We start from the raw sequence: 21,166 nt of genomic DNA, 5'->3' as shown, positions 1-21,166 counted from the left end.
AATGAATCTTCTGTGTGTGAAATTGTGAAGAAGGAAAAATTCATACTAGTTTTGCTGTCGAATTTCTAACTGCAAAAGTTACAGCAACAGTGTGTGATAACTGTTCTTACAGTATGTTGTTATGTTATTATTGTTAATCTATTTCTGTGCTTAATTTATAAATTAAGCTTCACAGCCAGGCATGGTGGCTCACGCATGTAATTTCAGCACTTTGGGAGGCAAGGTGGGTGGATCGCTTGAGCTCAGGAGTTTGAGACCAGCCTGGGTAACATGGTGAAACCCCATCTCTACAAAAATACAAAAATGTACTGGTCATGGTGGTGTGTGCCTGTAGTCCAAGCTACTTGAGGGGGCTGAGGGGGTTGTTTGAGCCTGGGAGGCAGAGGTTGCAGTGAGCCGAGATCATGCCACTGCACTCCAGCCTGGGTGACAGAACAAGACCCTGTCTCAAAAAAAAAAAAAAAATAAATAAATAAAAAAAAATTAAACTTTATCTTAGGTGTGTATGTATAGGAAAAACATAGTATGTATAGGATTCGGTACTATTCTTTGCCAGTTTATTATAAAGGATACAACTTAGGAACAGCCAAATAATTGAAGAGATACATGGGGTAGGGTATGGCTGGAGTGGAGTGGGATCGGGTAAGGTGTGGTGGGGAGCTTTCATGCTCTCTGGTATGCCACCCTCCCAGCACTAGGATGTGTTTGCCAACCCAGAAACTACAAATCTCATGTATGGGAGTTTTTATAGAGCTCAGTCTCTAGCTCCCAACCCTCCTCTTTCTTCCTAGAAGTAGGAGATTGGTGGGTGGGATTGAAAATTCCAGTCCTCTAAGCCAGCATGGTGGTGAGCACCTGTAGTTCCAGCTGCTTGGGAGACTGAGACAGGGGGATCAGTTGAGCCGTCCAGGAGTTTGAGTCCAGCCTGGGCAATATGGCAAGATCCTGTCTCAAAATAGAAAAAGTTCCAGCCCTCTGATCGCTTGGTCTTTCTGGTGACTAGTCCATCCTGAGGCTATCTAGGGATCCCACTCTGTCACCTCATTAACATAAACTCAGGTATAATCAAAAGGGGCTTACTATGAATAACAGAATACACTCCTATCGCTTAGTAAATCCCAGGAGTTTTAGAAGTTCTTTGACAGGAAAATGGACAAATGTATTTTTGTATTATACTACATCTGTGCTGATACATGACTTTTTCATTTTATTTATTTCAACTAATTGAAATTGAAACTTAAAACAGCTACATGACTAGTGACTATCTTATTAGGCAGTGCAACCCTATACAATTATAAAGTTCTTTTTTTTTTCCTACTGTCTTCTGCCGTCCAGCACTAAACTATGAAATTTTGAGAACAGATTTTTCAACATTATACTTTCAGAGTTTCTTGCTTATGATAGAAGCTCAAATATATTTAGCAGTGGATTCAGTTTAGCAAATAATTATTGAGTTCTATTTTCTGATTAGCTTTTTTGGTGGGAACACAGAGGTAAGAGAAACATAATCCCTTGCTGCCCTCAGATTGCTTACAGTCTAGTGATGTAAACAAATTAGAGTGGCGTGTAATAAAAATGAGTGTTGTTGCACTTAGTCCATGGAATTGTGGAACGGTTAGGCTGTTTGGATGAGTCAGGGCATAGTACAATACCTGAGGTATAGTGGGTGGGTGTTCAGTAAATCTCACTGAATGAATGAATGAATTATAGCCTCAGTTCTACCATTAACTGGCTTCTTGGCAAGTCTCCTAGTCTTTGAGCCTTAATTTCCTTATCCCTGAAATGGGAATGATGTGCATATTTTAGGGTCTTGAGTTGTTTTGACTGGGAGGACCATGTTTCATTAACGCTTGGATATATTTTTGCCTATAATATAGTTTAAGCGTTTAGTAAATGTTTTAGTGAATCCTTAATCCCAACAAGAATAAAGGGTGTTAAAACACTTTCACGAATGTGCTTATATTATTGTCATATACCATTGATTGGGAGATGAATTGACTTAAACTGTGGAGAGGGAATTAAGATTACCCAAGGGTAACAGTGACCTTTTGTTTTGACATTTTTTTGGCTGCAGCTATCCTCTAATGATTTGAGATTTTCACTTCTTTCCTTTATTGCCAGTGGAAGTTGTGGAAGAAATTAATGTTGAACCTAACGCAGTTGGGGTAACGGTTTTAAGGGGACTATAATGGGCTCACTCTGTTACTCTCATGTGGTGATTGAGGAGCTAGCCCTTTCCAAGTTGTCAGGTTTGGTTTTTTTCCTGTTTTTACCAGCAGACACTCAGATGGGACTAATTCTGTTTAAGTGTCATGTTGGGTTTATTGAACTTGATGATGGACTTGATATGCCTCTTGGGCATTTATTTATGGCTTGATGTCAGAAATCCATGCACAGATTGCTCTGAAGAGCTCCCTTTGGTGTGGCGTGGCAAGCAAAGCATTTTTGTTTGTTTGTTTCTGTTTGATTTTGGAGCATATGCTAGAACAGAATTAGATGTACTTTCCTCTATTTGTAGGTAAGTTCATCTTTCTCCTTTTTTTAATTGTAAGGATAATATAGATTAATAATAAAAATGGGGAAAATATTGGTATGATGTAGGAGACCTGATAAACTCATATTTGAATTGCACTTCTGTTATTTATCAGCCTTGTGATCCTGGATAATTTATATGATTTCTAGATGATTTTTTCCCATGTACCTTTGTCAAAGAGGATTAAATGAATGGATGGATGTAGTATATATAGTGAGGTACTCAGCACAAAGGGAAGGGGCCTCAAATATTTTATATGGTGTCCTCTACTGCATACACGTCATCTGACTTTTGGTGGTGTGTCCACGTTAACAATGAAGTCTCTCACAAGAATTCAGACTGCTTTCTGAGAATGAATCTAGTCATGAATCCCTCCCATACAGAGTATAGTTTCAGCCATAGATAGAAATAAACCAGGTAATTGCCTATAAAACAGACTGAAGAGATGGGAGCACTCAAGATGCAAACAAGATAATCTGGGTGTAATTCCAGGGAAAAGGGATTGGAATGAAATTGTAATTTAGGAGACTGAAATCTAGTTGATTGTATCATAATATTCTTTTTTTTTTTTTTTCTCTTGAGACGGAGTCTTGCTCTGTCGCCCTGGCTGGAGTGCATTTGCACGATTATCAGCTCACTGCAACCTCCGTCTCCGGTTCAAGTGATTCTTGTGCCTCAGCCTCCCTAGTAGTTGGGACTACAGGCAAGTGCCACCATGCCTGGCTAATTTTTGTATTTTTTTTTTAGTAGAGACGGGGTTTCACCATGTTGGTCAGGCTGGTCTAGAACTCCTGACTTCAAGTGATCTGCCCACCTCAGCCTCCCAAAGTGCTGGGATTACAGGCGTGAGCCACCGTGCCCGTCCTGTATCATAATATTCTACTGAGGGAGAGATTATGGGAACAAGCAGGGGGTTGTCAGCTTAAAACATGGTAAACATAGTAAAAGACAGGCTGAGTGCTTGAAGTTGGCAGAGTTTATCTTGCCTTATTTAGGGCAGAAATGAATCTAATGATAGGAACTGTAGAGATGGATTTTTTTTTTTTTTCTTTGAGACGGAGTCTCGCTCTGTTGCCGGGCTGGAATGCAATGGCTCGATCTCGGGTCACTGCAACCTCTGCCTCCCGGGTTCAGGCAATTCTCCTGCCTTAGCCTCCCGAATAGCTGGGACTACAGGTGTGCGCCACCATGCCCAACTAATTTTTGTATTTTTAGTAGAGATGGGGTTTCACCATGTTGGGCAGGATGCTCTTGATCTCTTGACCTCCTGATCCGCCTGCCTCAGCCTCCCAAAGTGCTGGGATTACAAGCGTAAGCCACCACGCCCGGCCGAGATGGATTTTTTTATGAGGAAGTGATAGTACACTAAACCTTCATGGACAAAAAAAGTATCTCAAAATAGTTGTCTCCCTTTTGTTCTGATTCCATGTGGAAGCAATTTCTGATCACTAATGTAATTGTTCAGGTATTTAATCTGAAGGCAGCAGCTAGTTTACCTAGATGAGGACTGAGAACCTTCCAGGTATAAGGAAAGTATATCTTGTATTGTAAATTAATAAACTGGTGTGTGTCTCTCTCTGAACCGTCACTAAACTGACAATCTGGTTAATGTATTTTAGTATATAAGCATCTGCATGCTAAAGACTCCTGCACTTATATCTACAGTTCATACCTTTCCCTTGAGCTACAGACTTGGATATGCAACTGCCTACCTGACATTTGCATTCAAGATCGAGGGCGAGGGCTAGACCGTGTCTTTTGTTTAATTCACTGCATAAGCTAAGGCCTTTTGGTAATAAGCCATTAATGTCTCAACTTTAATAATCCTGTACCCCGTTATAACTATTTTTATGTTTCCTTTTGGTCTATGTCCATATGAGACATAGTTTCACATTATTTCATAGTGTATATATTATTTAATTATAAAAATATATAAATTTTTATGATTGGAAATAATGCATGCTCATCATAGAAAAATAGAGGGAAAAACACACAATGGAAAATGATCATTATGTGCTGTTACTACCATACAGAGATAGGCACTGTTAACATTTTGGTGTATTTCTTTTTTTTTTTGAGATGGAGTCTTGCTTTGTCACCAGGCTGGAGTGTAGTGGCACGATCCTGGGTTCAGGCGATTCTCCTGCCTTAGCCTCCCAAGTAGCTGAGACTCCTGCCACCACACCTGGCTAATTTTTGTATTTTTAGTAGAGATGGAGTTTCACCATGTTGGCCAGGCTGGTCTTGAACTCCTGACCTCAAGTGATCCGCCCGGCTCAGCCTCCGAAGGTGCTGGGATCACAAGCATGAGCCACCGCGCTTGGCCAACATTTTGGTGTATTTCTGTATATTCACATATGTGTACACAATTTAATATGTTGAGATTAAGATTATACTGTATATTTAAAATTTGTAGTTTTTTGCACGTAATGGACCTTAAACATTTCCCCATTAAAAAAATATTTTCTATAAACATTTAATGGCTTTATTCTGTCATTCAGATGTACCACATAATCATTTTAAGTTGTTTCCAGTTTTTCACTGCTAACGCTTCTAGACTGGTCATGTTTATCCAGGAGAGAGCTACCTGTACCAAAAATAAAATAAGTACAATAAAATAATAAAATAGAATAAAAAAAAATGCCGGGTGCAGTGGCTCACACCTGTAATCCCAGCACTTTGGGAGGCCAGGGCGGGTGGATCACGAGACCAGGAGTTCAAGACCAGCCTGGCCAACATAGTGAAACCCTGTCTCTACTAAAAATACAAAAAATTAGCCGGGCGTGGTGGCAGGCACCTGTAATCGCAGCTACTCGGGAGGCTGAGGCAGGAGAATCACTTGAACCCAGGAGGTGGAGGTTGCAGTGAGCAGAGATTGTGCCACTGCACTCCAGCCTGGGTGACAGAGTGAGACTCCATCTCAAAAAAATAAAAAATAAAATAAAATACATATGTGTGTGTGTATGTGTGTGTATATATATAGTTTACTCTCACTAACTCTTACATATACTCTGAACACCCATGGAAATTCAGTTGTAGCATAAAATAAATACATTTATAGCATAAAAGAGCAAAATATTTCAAATTAACTTGCTTAAGCTACTTAAAGACAAAAAAAGTTCATTTGAAATCTTTTGTCATTTTTTTCACTGGTTATATGGAATCAGGTGAGAGAAGGACAAGTTTTGATGCCATTATTTCTATGTGGTACTCCAGTAAATAGACTTTCTGTTTTAGGGAAGAAGAATAGTGTTCTCTCAAGTATATTAGGTTCAACATTAATTTCCTTCATAACTTTCATTAGCAATAGAGGAAAGAGATGAATTTTAACCAGTAGAGGACAGTTGCAGCCAAAAACAAGTCAAGATGAAGGGCTTCCCCTTTATGGGATCTGAATTTCCTCTTCAAACTTTAAAATTAGGCTAGTTGGCTCATTACATCATAGGGGAAAAAAATAAACCCCATTTGCATGAATTTCACCAAATTTGGAGATTATGTGTTGATGTAAAATTAAAAACATAATGTATATAAAACATTTTAGAGGCCCCAGAGTTGTTTAGATAGGTAGTAGGTAGGCTATCAACCTCCAGAATCAGCTTATGTAGGTATGAGGGATGTAGTGATGATGGATAGAGAAACTAGTGGCTCCCAGTAGGAGCTCTAAACAGAAAGGGCAGGTACTTTGAGTTTCAGGCATGTGCAGGCATCCATGTGCATCTCTCTCTCTCTCTCTCTCTCTCTCTCTCTGTGTGTGTGTGTGTGTGTGTGTGTGTGTGTGAAAGAGAGAGTGGGAGAATGAGAATAGAGGTGGATAAATTTCCCAAGCAACTTTAGGGAGGGCAGTTATTTTAGACAGGATGACTGATTTTTATTCATTCAGAGTAATTATTTATGTTCATTTTCTCCAGAATCGAAGTAATCCTCTATTATTATTTATTATCGAAAATAAATGAAAAGGTTAACTTGTAATACTATAACCACTGTTGGCATTTCAAGTCATTTCTTTCTAATTTTTAAAATGTTTTTAAAGCATTTGTAATCATACTGTATAATTTTGCATTATGCTTTTGTTATTTAGTATGGGAAAATGCTAGATACCTACAGTACTTGATACATAATAGGCACTCAATAACTATTTACTAAAGAAGGAATTATTGACTTGTTTAAAAATCTTTTGAATGGACCATCAAGCGACTATACCATAATTGACCTAATTGTTACCCTTTGTTGTTTCTAAATTTTCCTGTCTTAAAAATACATTGAATATTTTGATGTAAACCACTTTTCCTGAAGCATATAGTTTTTCCTATGTATAAAGTTATTTTCTTAGGACAGGTTCCCAGAAGCAATTGGGGTCAAATAAAGTATTAGAACTCTTGGTTGCAAGGGGCAGAAACTTAATTGGGAAACATTTTGGCCAATCTTGTCAGGGGCTTCCAGGATAACTCTCAGTTATGTTTCTCAGTTATGTTTCTGCCCCTTGTCTCTTTCCTCTATTGCTGGGACTTCAGCCTTTGCTGTATTGGGTGCTCAGTTTATACTCCCAGGGCTTTGTTTCTTGTTTACCAGTGCTCTTCTTTGCTTTTCTCTGGCAGACTCTTGCCGTCTGGTGGTAAAGATTGGCATTGGCAATTTTTTGTAGTTTACAATCCTGATTTGTATATGTAAAATGTAATAAGCAAGGTGGTTCTCCCAAGGAAAGGATTTTGGACAGACAGGAAAAGGATGTCTGCTATAAGTGTTTTATTAAATGTTATTAAATTATTATTTGATTTGATTTATTTTTGAGACAAAGTCTCGCTCTGTCACCTAGGCTGGAGTGCAGTGGTGCCATCACAGCTTACTGTAGCCTTGACTTCCTGGGCTCAAGCCATCCTCCCACCTCAGCCTCCTGAGTATCTAGGACTACAAGCATGCACCACCACATCCTATTAATTTTTCTGTAATTTTTCTAGAGATGGGGTCTCACTGTATTGCCCAGACTAGTCCTGAATACCTGGGCTCAAGCAGTCTTCCCAAAGTGCTGGGATTACAGGCCTGAGCTTCCATGCCCAGCAATTATTTCATTTTAAATTATTTTTATTAAATGTGTAATAGTTTATTAGTATTTTATCATTCTTGATAGCCATTGATAGTGACTTCCAAAAGTTTATTCTAGCCTTAGTAATAGTTCTTATTTTACTATCCTTTCACCACATTGAATATTATTTTCCAAATACTTTGCTAATTTAATGGATTAAAAATAGTAGCTTGTTTATATTTCCTTTTTTAACTTAACGTCTATCATAAATATTTTTTGTAATTAATTTAAATGGCTGTTTACTTTTTTATTCCACAGATTTACTGTGTTTGCCATGCTGTTTTCCAGTTATTGTTCATTAGGGTTGTTTTATGGTTCTTATATATTTTTTAACCTCTGTAGGTAATAATACTGCAGGTTATTTATGTATTTATGTATGTATGTATGTATTTATTTATTTGTGAGATGGGGGTCTTGCTCTGTCACCCAGGCTGGAGTGCAGTGGCGCAATCTCAGCTCACTCCAACCTCTGCCTCCTGGGCTCAAGCAGTGCTCCCACCTCAGCCTCTTGAGTAGCTGGGATCACAGGTTTGCACCACCACGCCCAGGTAATTTTTGTATTTTTGGTAGAGATGGGGTTTTATCATGTTGCCCAGGCTAGACTGCAAGTTATTTCAGCTCTGTAAGTTTTTTTGCCCCTGTGAGTTTTTCCTTTGAAAAAATTCTATTGATGATATTCTTGCATCAAAGATAAACATCTTTATCTTTTTGCTTTCAAATAATTTTACCAACTTATATTTCTATCAGTATTGTGTAACTACAGATATTTTATCCCATCTTTACTAATATGGAGCATTACGTTTTTTAAATTTTTTGTTTTTTATTTTTAAAATAAGATTTACAATATTTGAAAACTAGAGATGGGGTCTCGTTATGTTGACCAGGCTGGTCTCAAACTCCTTGCCTCAAGGTATTCTCCCATCTTGGCCTTGCAAAGTGTTGGGATTACAGGCGTGAGCCACTGTGCCTGGCCTATTTTATTTACTTATTTTTTTGAATCAAGGTCTCACTCTGTCACCTGGGCTGGAGTGCAGTGGTACAGTTGCAGCTCACTGCAGTTTCAGCCTCCTGGGCTCATGCGATCCTCCCATCTCAGCCTCCTAAGTAGCTAGAGCTAGTCACGTGCCACCATGCCTGGCCAGGTTTTTTTTTTTTTTGTATTTTTTGTAGAGACTGGGTTTTGGCATGTTTCCCAGGCTGGTCTTGAACTCCTGAGCTCAGGCAATCTGCCCGCCTCAGCCTTCCAAAGTTCTGGGATTACAGGCATGAGCCACTGTGCCCGGCCACTTTGAGCATTATTTTAAGAATGTTTGTTGGTTGATTGGGTATAAAAAGCAGTCTCAATTTGCAGTTTTAAGTTTCACGCTTTTCAGTAAAAATTTTCATTTTTCCCTTGCATTCCCCAACTCTTACCTTCTTATCCAGTTTAGAGTATAAATACCAGATATGCCCTCTGCTTTACGTTATTTCTTCTTCTTGTGCCCAGGTCTGGTCCATCGAACTCATATGTCATCCTGTCGGGTGGATAAGCCCTCTGAGATAGTAGATGTCGGAGATAAAGTGTGGGTGAAGCTTATTGGCCGAGAGGTAAAGTTCTGTGCGGCTCCCTTGTGGTTAGAAAGGATTAGGAAGAGCTGGGATTTTTGATATTTTATGATAGTGAGTGTGTAAATTTTGTTAATTGTGCTGATAATCTTATTTTTAAATCCTGCCATTAGAATCTATTCTGAATTCAAACCTTCTGGTAGACTGTCCTGCAAACTCAGAAGGAATGATATGAGCTATAAAAGTGTGGTGCAATAAGTGCACGTTTGTAAAACTTCCCTCCCTGAAGTTTACCCATAGGGTGGGCTGGAAGAGAAAAAAAAGAACCAAAAAGAGAGAAGGAAAGTTGACCTATGGGACAAGTGTTTATCACAGACTTCAAAGAATACCTGCCAGATACACTTCAATTTGGGACAAAACAAAAAGAACACAGATAGTTTACAGTCATTTTCCCTAATATCTGGCACCATGCAATGTGCAGAAAGTGAAAAAAATCTGAAGGACCCTGTTACTCACTTGAGGGTATGAGGGCTGTGGGTGTGGGCCGACCACAGGAGAAATAAGAGCATACGCTGAGTCCTGTTCTACCAGAGACAGCACGGGAGATAGGCATGAAAGAACTATTATTCAACAATATTTAAGTGCTTAATATGTGCTAGGTTTGGGAGATATAAGAGCGAACCAGACAAAAATGATCCCAGCTATTATGGAGTTAATATAGAATATAAGTAGAGACAATTTTTCTTTCTTTTTTGAGACAGGGTCTCTCTTTGTCACCCAGGCTGGAGTGCAGTGGTGCCATCACGGCTCACTGCAACCTCAGCCTCCTGGGCTCAACTGATCTTGCCACCTCAGCCTCCTGAGTATCTGGGACTACAGGCACGCACCACTAAACCTGGCCTTTTTTTTTTTTTTTTTTTTTTAATTTTTTTGTCAAGATGGGGTCTCACTGTGTTACTACCCAGGCTGGTTCAAACTCCTGGGCTCAAGTGATCCTCCTGCGTTTGCCTCCCCAAGTGCTGGAATTACAGGCATGAATTTCCATGCCTGACCAAGACAAATATACATAAAATAATTGCAAGTTATATTAAGTGCTATATTGGGTTCAAACACTATTGGAAGATTTCTAGTTGTCAGGAAAGGACTCTTTGAGGAGATAGAATATGAGCTGAGACCTTAAAGAAAAGGAACTAGTCATGGAAGACTTGGGATAGGAACATTCCAGGCAGAGAGAATAACTGATGCAAAGACCCTGAAGTGAAGAAATGCTTCATGTGCTGCGGGAAGCAAAAGAAGACCAATGTGACAAATGCCTTCATGCTTAAAGAAGCTCTAGACCAAGTCCAGAAGGAGATCTAGTCTCTTGAAGTGTTCAAAAACCTATTCTGGACTTAGGGATATCTGAACAAATCACTATGCTGAACTTACCTGGAAGAAAAACTTTTATTTTCTGCCTGGTTACTTCCACAAGCCATGGATTTTTTGAGCTACCATTTTTGTCTTTCCCTCGGAGGGACAAGAATGAGATTAAGACTGTTTCCTAAAATTCTTCTGCCACAGGGTCTACCTGTTAGGCGTATTTGTATCTGCAATGTTCCTAGCACAGTACCTGGTCCATTAAAGAAGCTCAATGTTATGATGAAAATGTTGACTCTTAATTTTAGACTGGCCATCTAAATGATGTATTTAAAGTTTTCGGTGACTTTTTTTGGTCTCTTTCAGATGAAAAATGATAGAATAAAAGTATCCCTCTCCATGAAGGTTGTCAATCAAGGGACTGGGAAAGACCTTGATCCCAACAACGTTATCATTGAGTAAGTAAAAGGTTTGGAAAGGTGAAAATTCTTCTGCCTCCCAAAGCATAAAATGGTTTAGTAAATCAGACTGAACTGGTAACTCTACCATTTATGGACTTTGTGATATTGATGAGTTACGTAACCTTTGCAATCTTTGGTTTTTAGAAATGTAAAATGAAGTTAGACCAGGCGTGGTGGCTCACGCCTGTAATCCCAACACTTTGGGAAGCTGAGGTGGGCGGATCACGTAAGAGGTCAGGAGTTTGAGACCAGCCTGGCCAACATGGCGAAACCCCGTCTCTACTAAAAATACAAAACTAGAAATTTGCTGGATGTGGTTGTGCGTGCCTCTAGTCCCAGCTACCTGGGAGACTGAGTCATGCACTAGAGTCTCTTGAACCCAGGAGGCAGAGGTTGCAGTGAGCTGAGATCATGCCACTGCACTCCAGCCTGGATGACAGAGTGAGACTCGGTCTCAAAAAATAAAATAAAGTAATAAAATAAAAATAGTTAACACCTTGCTGCATAGAGTTCTAAGATGAAACGTTAACGTACCAAGCTCCTGGCATTGGAGTGCTCCATCAATGGTTTTGTTTCCTTTCCCTTAACCTCTTTCTGATTCTGCCCTTTAACGAGATAGCTAATAAGCATTCATGAAGAACTATTCTTTACCTCTCTCTCAGTGATTTCTGCAGTGGGGTTACGTGGGTCTCTTCCACATAGAGACCACGTGGAAGGGTAGAGTAATCCAGGAACAACTCCAGCGGGGTTTAGACTCCCACATCTTGGGATACACTGTGCTCTGAAAACAACATCTTACTTTCGTTGGCTCTTCTGACCTTTCATTTAGGAATGGGAAATTATCTATGTAGGACAATGTCTGGCAATACAAGGAATGTTCTATCTGTCTCAAGTCTTTCTTGGATTTCTTTCTTTTTTTTTTTTTTTTTGAGATGGGGTTGCCCAGGTTGGAGTGCAGTGCCATAATCACGGCTTACTGCAGTCTTGACCTCCCAAGCCCAAGCTATCCTCCCACCTCAGCCTACCGAGTAGCTGGGACTACAGGCATGCGCCACCACACCTAATTTTTATTTTGTAGAGACAGGGTCTCCCTATGTTGCCCAGGTTGTTCTTGGACACCTAGGCTCAAGCGATCCTCCCACCTTGGTCTCCAAAGTGCTGGGATTACAATTGTTAGCCACCATGCCCAGGCTTCTTTCTTAAATTTCTCATCGGAGGTTCTTGGATCCCTAAAGTCTCTTAAAGGGGGATCTTGGAGGGTTTTTTTTTTTTTTTTGAGACAAGTTTCGCTCTTATTGCCCAGGCTGGAGTGCAATGGCACAATCTCGGCTCACCGCAACCTCCGCCTCCCAGGTTCAAGTGATTCTCCTGCCTCAGCCTCCACAGTAGCTGGGATTACAGGCATGTGCCACCATGCCCAGCTAATTTTGTATTTTTAGTAGAGATGAGGTTTCTCTATGTTGGTCGGGCTGGTCTTGAACTCCCGACCTCAGGTGATCTGCCCGTCTCGGCCTCCCAAAGTGCTGGGATTACAGGCGTGAGCCACCGCGCCCGGCCCTTGGAGGGTTTATTAACTGTTTTTAGTGTTTTAGAAAGCCATCCAAAATTCTATGTGTGTCCTCAGGTTAACCATGCTGTTATTTTGTTGCTTTTGATGATAAAATATCACATTGTTTGTCTTATGTTAATTAGGTATGCTCAATGACAGTTATGTCATTGATGAATTTAAAAGACAAGAAAAATGATAGAATGTTATTTGAGTGGGATCTTATTGGTGAAAAGTTTGGAAAGCCTTATGTTTATAGTTCTGAGCAAAATCACTTTGAATTTGAAGGAATTTTATCTGGAAGTAAGGGAAATGATATTGAATACATACTGCAGTGCCAGGCATTTTATGTACATTCTTGGGTACATAACAACCTGCAAAGTGGACGTTATCTCCATTTTACCTTATATTCCTACTTTATAGTTTGGTGCCTGGTGATAAGTAACTTACCTGTGGTTACATAGCAAATTATCAGGGACTCAAAACTCGGTCTCTCTGACCTTAAAGCTAATGCCCTTTTCACCACATAATGCTTCTCACTCTTGCATGTGACTTACAGAACTTTTCATATTTCTGTAGTTTAGTCTCTAAATATTAACATGTTTGTAAGGCTGATTATTGACAAAATACTGTCAGTAATAGTAGGAATCTTTTATAACTCAGAGTGCAGAAGTGTTTAAATCTGGCTGTGGTTCAAGTTAGTGTTTGGAAAAGAAAAAAGAAAAAATTCTGATGATTGCATTGTAATAAATTGCTTCTGCTCCAAAAAATCCAATGCTATATGGACTCATTAAAAAGTAGTGAAATTTCCCAAAGCCACCCTTACAGTGATAAAATATAAAACATGTAAGATAAAAGAGCTAACCCTGTTTCTCAGAAAATGGGTAGGGAAGGGAAAGGGCTCCCTGGTTTTGGGCTGTCTCTGTGTAGAACTATTTTTAGTAATAATCAAGTGGCTGAAACAGTAACTTTTGTTGTAAATTATGTCTATAGCTGCATCCAGGAAGGAAGCATGGCATAATGGAATGATTAGAGGATTTAGAGCTAGACTTGAATCAGAAAGAGTACTGGTTCTGCTCCAAACTAATATATGACTTTGAGCAGATTAATTAGTCTATCTGAATCTTAGCTTCTTTACTATAAAAGGAGACAGTAACATATATCTAAGGAATGCTTGAGTGATTTAAGTAAAATCTTATTTGTAAGGAGCCAGCTTCATGTCTAGTCTATGGTAGACATATATGTAGCTACTTGTAGTTATTGTTTTAAATGCCGCTTTGTTTTATCCTCTAATATCTGGGATTATAGCACCTTTTCTTTTTTCCTCATACTATGGTGTATGGAACCACACCTTTGCTTTTGAAAGAATGTGTGTGTAAGACCCACAAAAACAGAGACCATGACTTGTCTGCCATTGTGCCTGATGTATAGCATCCATAGTATTCATTTAGTTTTTTTGAGATGGAGTCTCACTGTGTTACCCAGGCTGGAGTGTAGTGGTACAATCGTGGCTCACTGCAACTCTGCCTCCTGGGTTCAAGCAATTCTCATTCCTCAGCCTCCCGAGTAGCTGGGATTACAGGCATAGGCCATCATGCCTGGCTAATTTTTGTATTTTTAGTAGAGACGGGGTTTCACCATGTTGACCAGGCAGGTGTCAAACTCCTGACCTCAAGTGATCCCCCGCCTCAGCCTCCCAAAGTGCTGGGATTACAGGCATGAGCCACTACCGCTCGGCCCTAGTTAGTACTTTCATTTATTCATTTGTTCAACAAATATAAGGCAACTTGTAATAAATACTAAAAGCGTAGTTTAAAGCAGTTGTCCCCGACCTTTTTGTCACCAAGGACTACTTTTGTAGAAGACCAATTTTTCCATGGATAGGGGGCTGGAATGGTTTTGGGATGAAACTGTTCCACCTTAGATCATCAGGCATTAAATTCTCATAGAGGGTGCGCAACCTAGATCCCTCACATGTGCAGGTCACAATAGGGTTTGCACTCCTATGAGAATGTAATGCTGCTGCTGATCTGATAGGAGGCGGAGCTCAGGTGGTAATGCTCCTTCACCTGCTGCTCACCTCCTGCTATGCAGCTTGGTTCCTAACAGGCCATGGACCAGTAGCAGTCTGTGGCCTGGGGGTTAGGGACTCCCTGTTTAAAGAAAGGGTTCTAGGAATTTACTTGAGGAGGAATAGTTTACTTCAGGCCTTGATGGTCAGAGAATAGGTGGTATTTGAGTTAGGTTTTGAAGAACAGATAAGATCTTGTCAGACAGCAGGGGAAGGAATGGTATTTCAGGCAAAAGAAATGGTTTGAGGAAAGGAATGAGGCAGGAAAGCACATAGTACATTTGGGAACCTTGTTTAAGGAAAGAAGAGGATATGGTCAAGTACTAGAATGGAAGGCTTGAAAGATAATTTAGGGTCAGATTGTGGAGAGCCATGAATATCAGTTAAAGAATATGAATTTTTATTTATTTATTTTTTGAGATGGACTCTTGCTGTGTTACCCAGGCTGGAGTACAGTGGCATGATCTCCGCCTCCCAGGTTCAAGCAATTCTCCTGCCTCAGCCTCCTGAGTAGCTGGGATTACAGGTGCCCACTACTGCGCCCAGCTAATTTTTGTATTTTTAGTAGAGACGGGGTTTCACCATGTTGGCCAGGCTGGTCTTGAACTCCTGGCCTCAAGTAATCCGCCTGCCTTGGCCTCCCAAAGTGCTGGGATTGCAGGCGTGAGCCATCGCACCCAGCCCATGAATTTTTTTAAAAAAGCCTTTGGACAGAGAGGCTTCTCGTCAGATTAACCTCCCCAGGAATCCCATTGTCTGGCCTTGCCCTGTTATGCTCAGTATTCTCATCCTGTCTTCAGCCATCCATAGTTTGTCAGCCACCTTTCATTTTCCATAAAAATCTAACTCTTATATTCATCCCCTCAGGTCCCAAAGTGTTAATGAGATAATCTAATAAGTGACTCTGTAAATGGAAAGGGGCTAAAAGCAGTTTCCAATTAGGCGTAGCCCGCAAAGTACAGTCTTTTTCTTTTTTATTATGATCAAGATCAGAATTGAGTGTAGTATATAATTTTTTTTTTTTTTTTTTTTTTTTTTTTTTTTGAGACAGGGTCTTTGTCTCCCAGGCTGGAGTGTAGTGATCATAGCTCACTGCAACCTCAAATTCCTGGGCTCAAGTGATCCTCCTCCCTCAGCCTCCCAAGTAGCCAAGACTATAGGTCCATGCCAGCATGCCCCACTAATTTTTTTTTTTTTTTTTTTGAGACAAGAGTTTCACTCTTGTTACCCAGGCTGGAGGCAGTGGCACGATCTCGGCTCACTGCAACCTCCACCTCCTGGGTTCAAGCAATTCTCCTGCCTCAGCCTCCCGAGTAGCTGGGATTACAGGCATGTACCACTATGCTCGGCTAATTTTTGTTTTTTTAGTAGAGACGGGGTTTCTCCATGTTGGTCAGGTTGGTCTTGAACTCCTAACTTCGGGTGATCTTCCTGTCTCGGCCTCCCAAAGTGCTAGGATTACAGACGTGAGCCACCATGCCTGGCCTAATTTTTAAATTTTTTGTAGAGATGACGTCTTGCTGTGTTGCCCAGGCTGATCTTGAACTCCTGGTCTCAAGTGATACTCCCACCTTGGCCTTCCAAAGTGCTGAGAGATTATAGGTGTGAGCCACAACTCCTGGTCCATAGGGTAGTCTTTAGAAAAAGCACATATGACTTAACTGTGTTAAAATTTTTCATTTGTATGTCTCCCTCCATTGCCAGACTATTAGTTCATTCCAGAAAAGAATCATGTTTTGTTCGTTTTGGTATACATAATTATTACTATCACTAGTATTAGCACTGGCGTTATCCACTTACTAGCTGTACTGAAAAAATGAGATTAATCTCAGAATCTGTGCTGGGATGGATTGGAGGAAGAAAACTGGAGGCAGGGAGACCAGTGAGGGAGTTATTACTCTAGATGAAACATGATGGGAGCCTAAACTAGAATGATGGCAATGAGGACAAAAAGAGAGATGTGGGTGACTGACACATTTGTTGAATTGAGTGTTAAGTGGGAAGTATGATTTGGTTTGTAGTCTGTTAGAAGCCACAGAGTATTGGAACTGATTGTCATGGGGGTTGCTTAAGCTGCAACTCACAGCCACTTGAAACTCATCTCTACAAATAGATAGGTGAAAGCAAAAACCATGTTTGTGAGTTCCTTGAGTTATGTCCTCAAGTTTCTGCCTTTGTTATGGGTTTTTTTTTGTTGTTGTTTGTTTGTTTGTTTTGGAGACAGGGTCTTGCTCTGTCACCCAGGCTGGAGTACAGTGGTGCAGTCTGCTCACTGCAACCTCAATCTTGCAGGCTTAAGTGATCCTCCTGCCTCAGCCTCTCGAGTTGCTGGGACTACAAACACAAGCCACCATGCCTGGCTTTTTTTTTTTTTTTTTTTTTTTTTTAAGTAAAAGGAATCTGTACTGTTAGAAATTAGAATTGTGATTACCCTTGGGGGAGGCAGGTGACTAGAAGGGAGCATGAGATGGGCTTCTGAGATGCTGGCAATGTTCTGTTTGTTTGTTTGTTTGTTTTGAGACAGAGTCTCGCTCTGTCACCCAGGCTGGAGTGCAGTGGCGCAATCTCGGCTCACTGCAAGCTCTGCTTCCCAGGTTCATGCCATTCTCCTGCCTCAGCCTCCCGAGTAGCTGGGACTACAGGCGCCCGCCACCTCGCCCGGCTAATTTTTTGTATTTTTAGTAGAGACAGGGTTTCACTGTGTTAGCCAGGATGGTCTCGATCTCCTGACCTTATGATCCACCCGCCTTGGCCTCCCAAAGTGCTGGGATTACAGGCATAAGCCACCACACCCGGCCTTAATGTTCTGTTTTTTGATCTGAGTACTGGTTACTTTGGTATGTTCAAATTATGAAAAATCAAGTGAGCTGTATACTTATGACAGACGTTTATATATATATATATATTAGTTTGTTCTCACACTGCTATAAGAACTACCTGAGACTGGGTAATTTATAAAGAAAAGAGGTTTAATTGACTTATAGTTCCACTGCCTGTATAGGAGGCATGGCTGGGAAGGCCTCAGGAAACTTACAGTCATGGCTGAAGGGTGAAGGGGGAAGCAAGCATATCTTCATATGGCGGCAGGAGAGAAAGAGAGAGAGAGCAAAGGGGAAAGTGCCACACACTTTTAAACCATCAGATCTCATGAGAACTCCCTCACTATCACATGGGGGAAATCCGACCCCATTATCCAATCACCTCCCACAAGGTCCCTCCCCCAACACTGGGAATTACAATGTAACATGAGATTTTTGTGTGTGGGGGAACACAGAGCCAAATCACATCAACATATATATTATATTTTGGTAAGAAGTTTAAAAATGTTTTAAAAGGCTATGAGAAATGCAACAAAGAGATTAATTCTGTCTGAGGAGCTCAGAGGAAAAGACTTGATAGAAGGAGAGCTAGTAACTGAACTGAGCCATGAAATGTCTAGGTATAGTGAAGTGGTGAGGTGAGAGTCAAGTGGGGAAACAGAGCATTTCAGAGAGGGGGAGAACTGCCTGAGCAAAAGCACTGAGCCACATGGATAAGAGAAAATAGACTTCTTTGGCCAGAGCATATTGTGTGAGTAAAGATGAGGCTGGAAAAGTAGTTTAGAGACAGACTGTGAAAGACCTTGAATGCCAAGGTAAAGAATTTGGAGCTGATTTTCTAGAAAGCCTTTGAAGGTCTTTTAAACCTATGAGTGACCTGGTAAGGGTTGTAGGGTGTTTAGCATGTTGAGTAATTATATATTTTCATCCTCTGTGCATTAGTGAGATGAAGGTTAGTCTCATTCGTAATTGTTAATTTAGGGCTATTTCACATCATTGCATTTACTGCCTGTCTCGTTCTGCCAAAAACTTTCTTTCTTTCTCCCCTTTCCCTGCCAAAAACAAAAAACCAACATACAACCTTACCTTGTAGTATCTCTGGCCATATCTCTTAAGGGGGCAGGCAGTCGGTATCTTTTTCATTATAGGCAAGAAGAGAGGCGGAGGCGATCCTTCCAGGATTACACTGGGCAGAAGATCACCCTTGAGGCTGTCTTGAACACTACCTGCAAGAAGTGTGGCTGTAAAGGTAGGGTGAAGCCTCTGCCCTTTCCACGTTTCTCTCCTTGTGGATGGACCCTTTTCTGGAAGAAGGAGGCAGCCCAGTGTGAGTTTAGTTTACCCTGTTTTTTAGCCAAGTGATGGCCTTTGCTGTTTTTTCCACCAGACTCACATCAGAGTTCATGGGGTGATACATTTTCTGTTTTCTTTTCTGAGTGCTGGCCCTACCAGATACTATACCACTACCACCACTCCTCCCACCCCACCCACAGCATATGCCTTGTCTGGGCAAGACCCCCATGAACTATGCCAGGAGGAGTAAGAGTGTTGGATTATGATTAACACTCTAATTTTATCTCCAAGGATGATGATTCTGCAAAAATTAAGCAACTTAGACATATATAACTTAAAGATCCAAGTCAGACTCTCATCTTTATCTCTTTAATGTCAGAGTTCTGAATACAATATCCTTTTACAGGATATTGAATAAAGAATACAGGATAGTCACTTCTTTTTAGCTCTATTTCCTCAGGTTTCCTCTACTCTTACTCAAATATTAAAAGGTCTTTCAGCCTGATCCCTAGTTGGAGCTATAATGAGAGAGATTGCCAGCTTCTCATTTTCAGGGTGACCTCAATTGTCACCCCTTCTCCCTAGTCTTCCGTGTACCCTACTGTGTGATTTTTCTACAATAACTGGTAGCAGATTTGTGCCCTGGTTGAAGTTGTGGGGTTTTAAGCCCCTATTTATCATTAGCATAGAGGGGAGAAGGAAAAAATAAAATTGAGAGAAAGAATACCTCCTCAGGAAAATTGTGGGAACATTCCAGGTATTTGGAAAACTCTGCTATATTTCCCTGCCAGGTGCCACCCAGCTGTTGGACCCAGAGGTACAGAGTACTTTACAGATAGCTTTTTTTGTTGTTTTTAAGGTAGGGTCACCCAGGCTGGAGTGTAGTGTTATGATCATGGCTCACTGCATCTTTGACCTCCTGGGCTCAAGCAATCCTACCTCAGCCTCCTGAGTAGCTGGGACCACAGGTGTGTATCACCATGTCCAGCTAATTTTTAAAAATTTTTTGTAGAGACGGGGTTTCCCTGTGCTGCCCAGGCTGGTCTCCCTGGGCTCCAGTGATCCTCCTGCCTCAGCCTCCCAAAGTACTGAGATTACAGGCATAAGCCACTGTGCCCAGCCCACACATAGCTTTTTGATTATCTCATACAATTCCTCTGTGCCCCTAAGACAGGATCTACCACAAACTCAGACACAGCTAGCAGTGTAGAGCATAGCATCTGTTAAAGGGCCCCTCAATACCACTATAGGCTCAGTGAAGGTGGGGGTCTTTTAACCTTAACCGTGTCCAACAGGCATTACATAAAGAAGAGAAGAATAATGGGAGGTGGAATTTGTCCCAGTTAGTAAAGGTCAGGTCAAAGGTAGTTGGTTTTGGTGCAGCAGAAAGCACAGGGCAGGGAGGCATGAGACCCAGGATAAGTTTGAACTCTGCTTCTGTCTATATGACCTTGAGCTACTTCTCAAATCTGGGCTTTCATCTTCTACAAATGTAGGATGGATTTAATGATCTCTAAGGTGCTTGCCAGACCTGACAGTCTGTAAATGTTCAGTGCCCCTAGGTGACTGTGCCTATTTCTCTGTGTGTTAGCTTAGATGTGAGTGCCCACTTGCTACCAGCTGCCTACAAGCTATCTTCCTTTAGGGCTTGGCCTGCCACTCAGCTCCTTCTGCTAAACATCCTGCTCTCTGGAGCAGTCTTTGATTGTCAGGAATATGTTCCAAAATAGATCTTAAAAAATTAATAAGCCCCATTGCTAATGGAGGGCAGTAAAAACCTGCATCCTCATATCCTTTGCCATTTCGAGAACAGTACCAGTGTTCCCCACAGCCCTGAGACCAGCTGCTAGTCTGGCTGTGGTTGAGTGAGCAGTGTCATGTTGAGGTGGTAGAAAATCTACCCTGAATCAAACAGCTGCTTTGAATGAACTCAACAATATTTCCTGAGCCAGCTAGCCCATTTCAGGAGACTTGGGGAAAGATTCACTTGCTGAGAAGAGAGACTACTTCCTTTTTCTATACCTTTGCTACTTTTCTTCTGCAGGCCACTTTGCAAAAGATTGTTTCATGCAACCAGGTGGGACCAAATACTCTCTGATACCTGATGAGGAAGAGGAAAAGGAAGAGGCAAAGTCAGCAGAGTTTGAGAAGCCTGACCCTACAAGGAATCCTTCTAGAAAAAGAAAGAAGGTGAATGCTACTTTGCTTTTATTTTATCATGTCTTTTTCAAGTCTTAAGATGAAAATCTGAAAAGCCTCATGCAGCAGTACACACCTGTAGTCCCAGCTACTTGGGAGGGTAAGGTGGGAGGATTGCTCGAGGCCAGAAGTTTAAGGCTGCGGTGCGCTATGATTATGCCTGTGAATAGCCACTGCATTCCACTCTGAACAACATAGTGAGACCCAATCTCTAAAAAGAAATTTTTTTTGTTAAAAAAAAAGAAAAATGAAAATGTGCTTTT

At 41.0% G+C, this 21,166-nt stretch overlaps 1 protein-coding gene and 1 long non-coding RNA gene across 13 annotated transcripts in view; one reads left to right on the top strand and one right to left on the bottom strand.

Moving 5' to 3' along the window:
- Positions 1 to 21,166, top strand: part of ZCCHC17 (zinc finger CCHC-type containing 17) — a 68,099-nt gene that overhangs the window by 31,275 nt on the left and 15,658 nt on the right. For 10 of the 12 annotated variants that reach the window (XM_001158971.6, XM_063783564.1, XM_063783567.1 and 7 more), the window contains 4 exons: positions 9,100 to 9,200; positions 10,881 to 10,972; positions 18,560 to 18,660; positions 20,749 to 20,894. In XM_001158971.6, coding sequence (XP_001158971.1) covers positions 9,100 to 9,200; positions 10,881 to 10,972; positions 18,560 to 18,660; positions 20,749 to 20,894 — 440 coding nt within the window. The remainder of the gene's footprint in view (positions 1 to 9,099; positions 9,201 to 10,880; positions 10,973 to 18,559; positions 18,661 to 20,748; positions 20,895 to 21,166) is intronic. The other 2 variants (XM_054680916.2, XM_063783570.1) reach the window with 1 other exon arrangement.
- LOC134807301 (uncharacterized) lies at positions 17,541 to 18,587 on the bottom strand. Its single transcript, XR_010147401.1, has 2 exons — positions 18,498 to 18,587; positions 17,541 to 17,663 (listed from the first exon to the last, which is right to left on the bottom strand). It is a non-coding gene; the product is annotated as an uncharacterized LOC134807301 (long non-coding RNA).

The sequence above is a fragment of the Pan troglodytes genome, chromosome 1 (genome assembly GCF_028858775.2).
Source record: "Pan troglodytes isolate AG18354 chromosome 1, NHGRI_mPanTro3-v2.0_pri, whole genome shotgun sequence".
Lineage (NCBI taxonomy): Eukaryota > Metazoa > Chordata > Mammalia > Primates > Hominidae > Pan > Pan troglodytes.
This window is presented reverse-complemented; position numbering and strand designations above follow the sequence as displayed.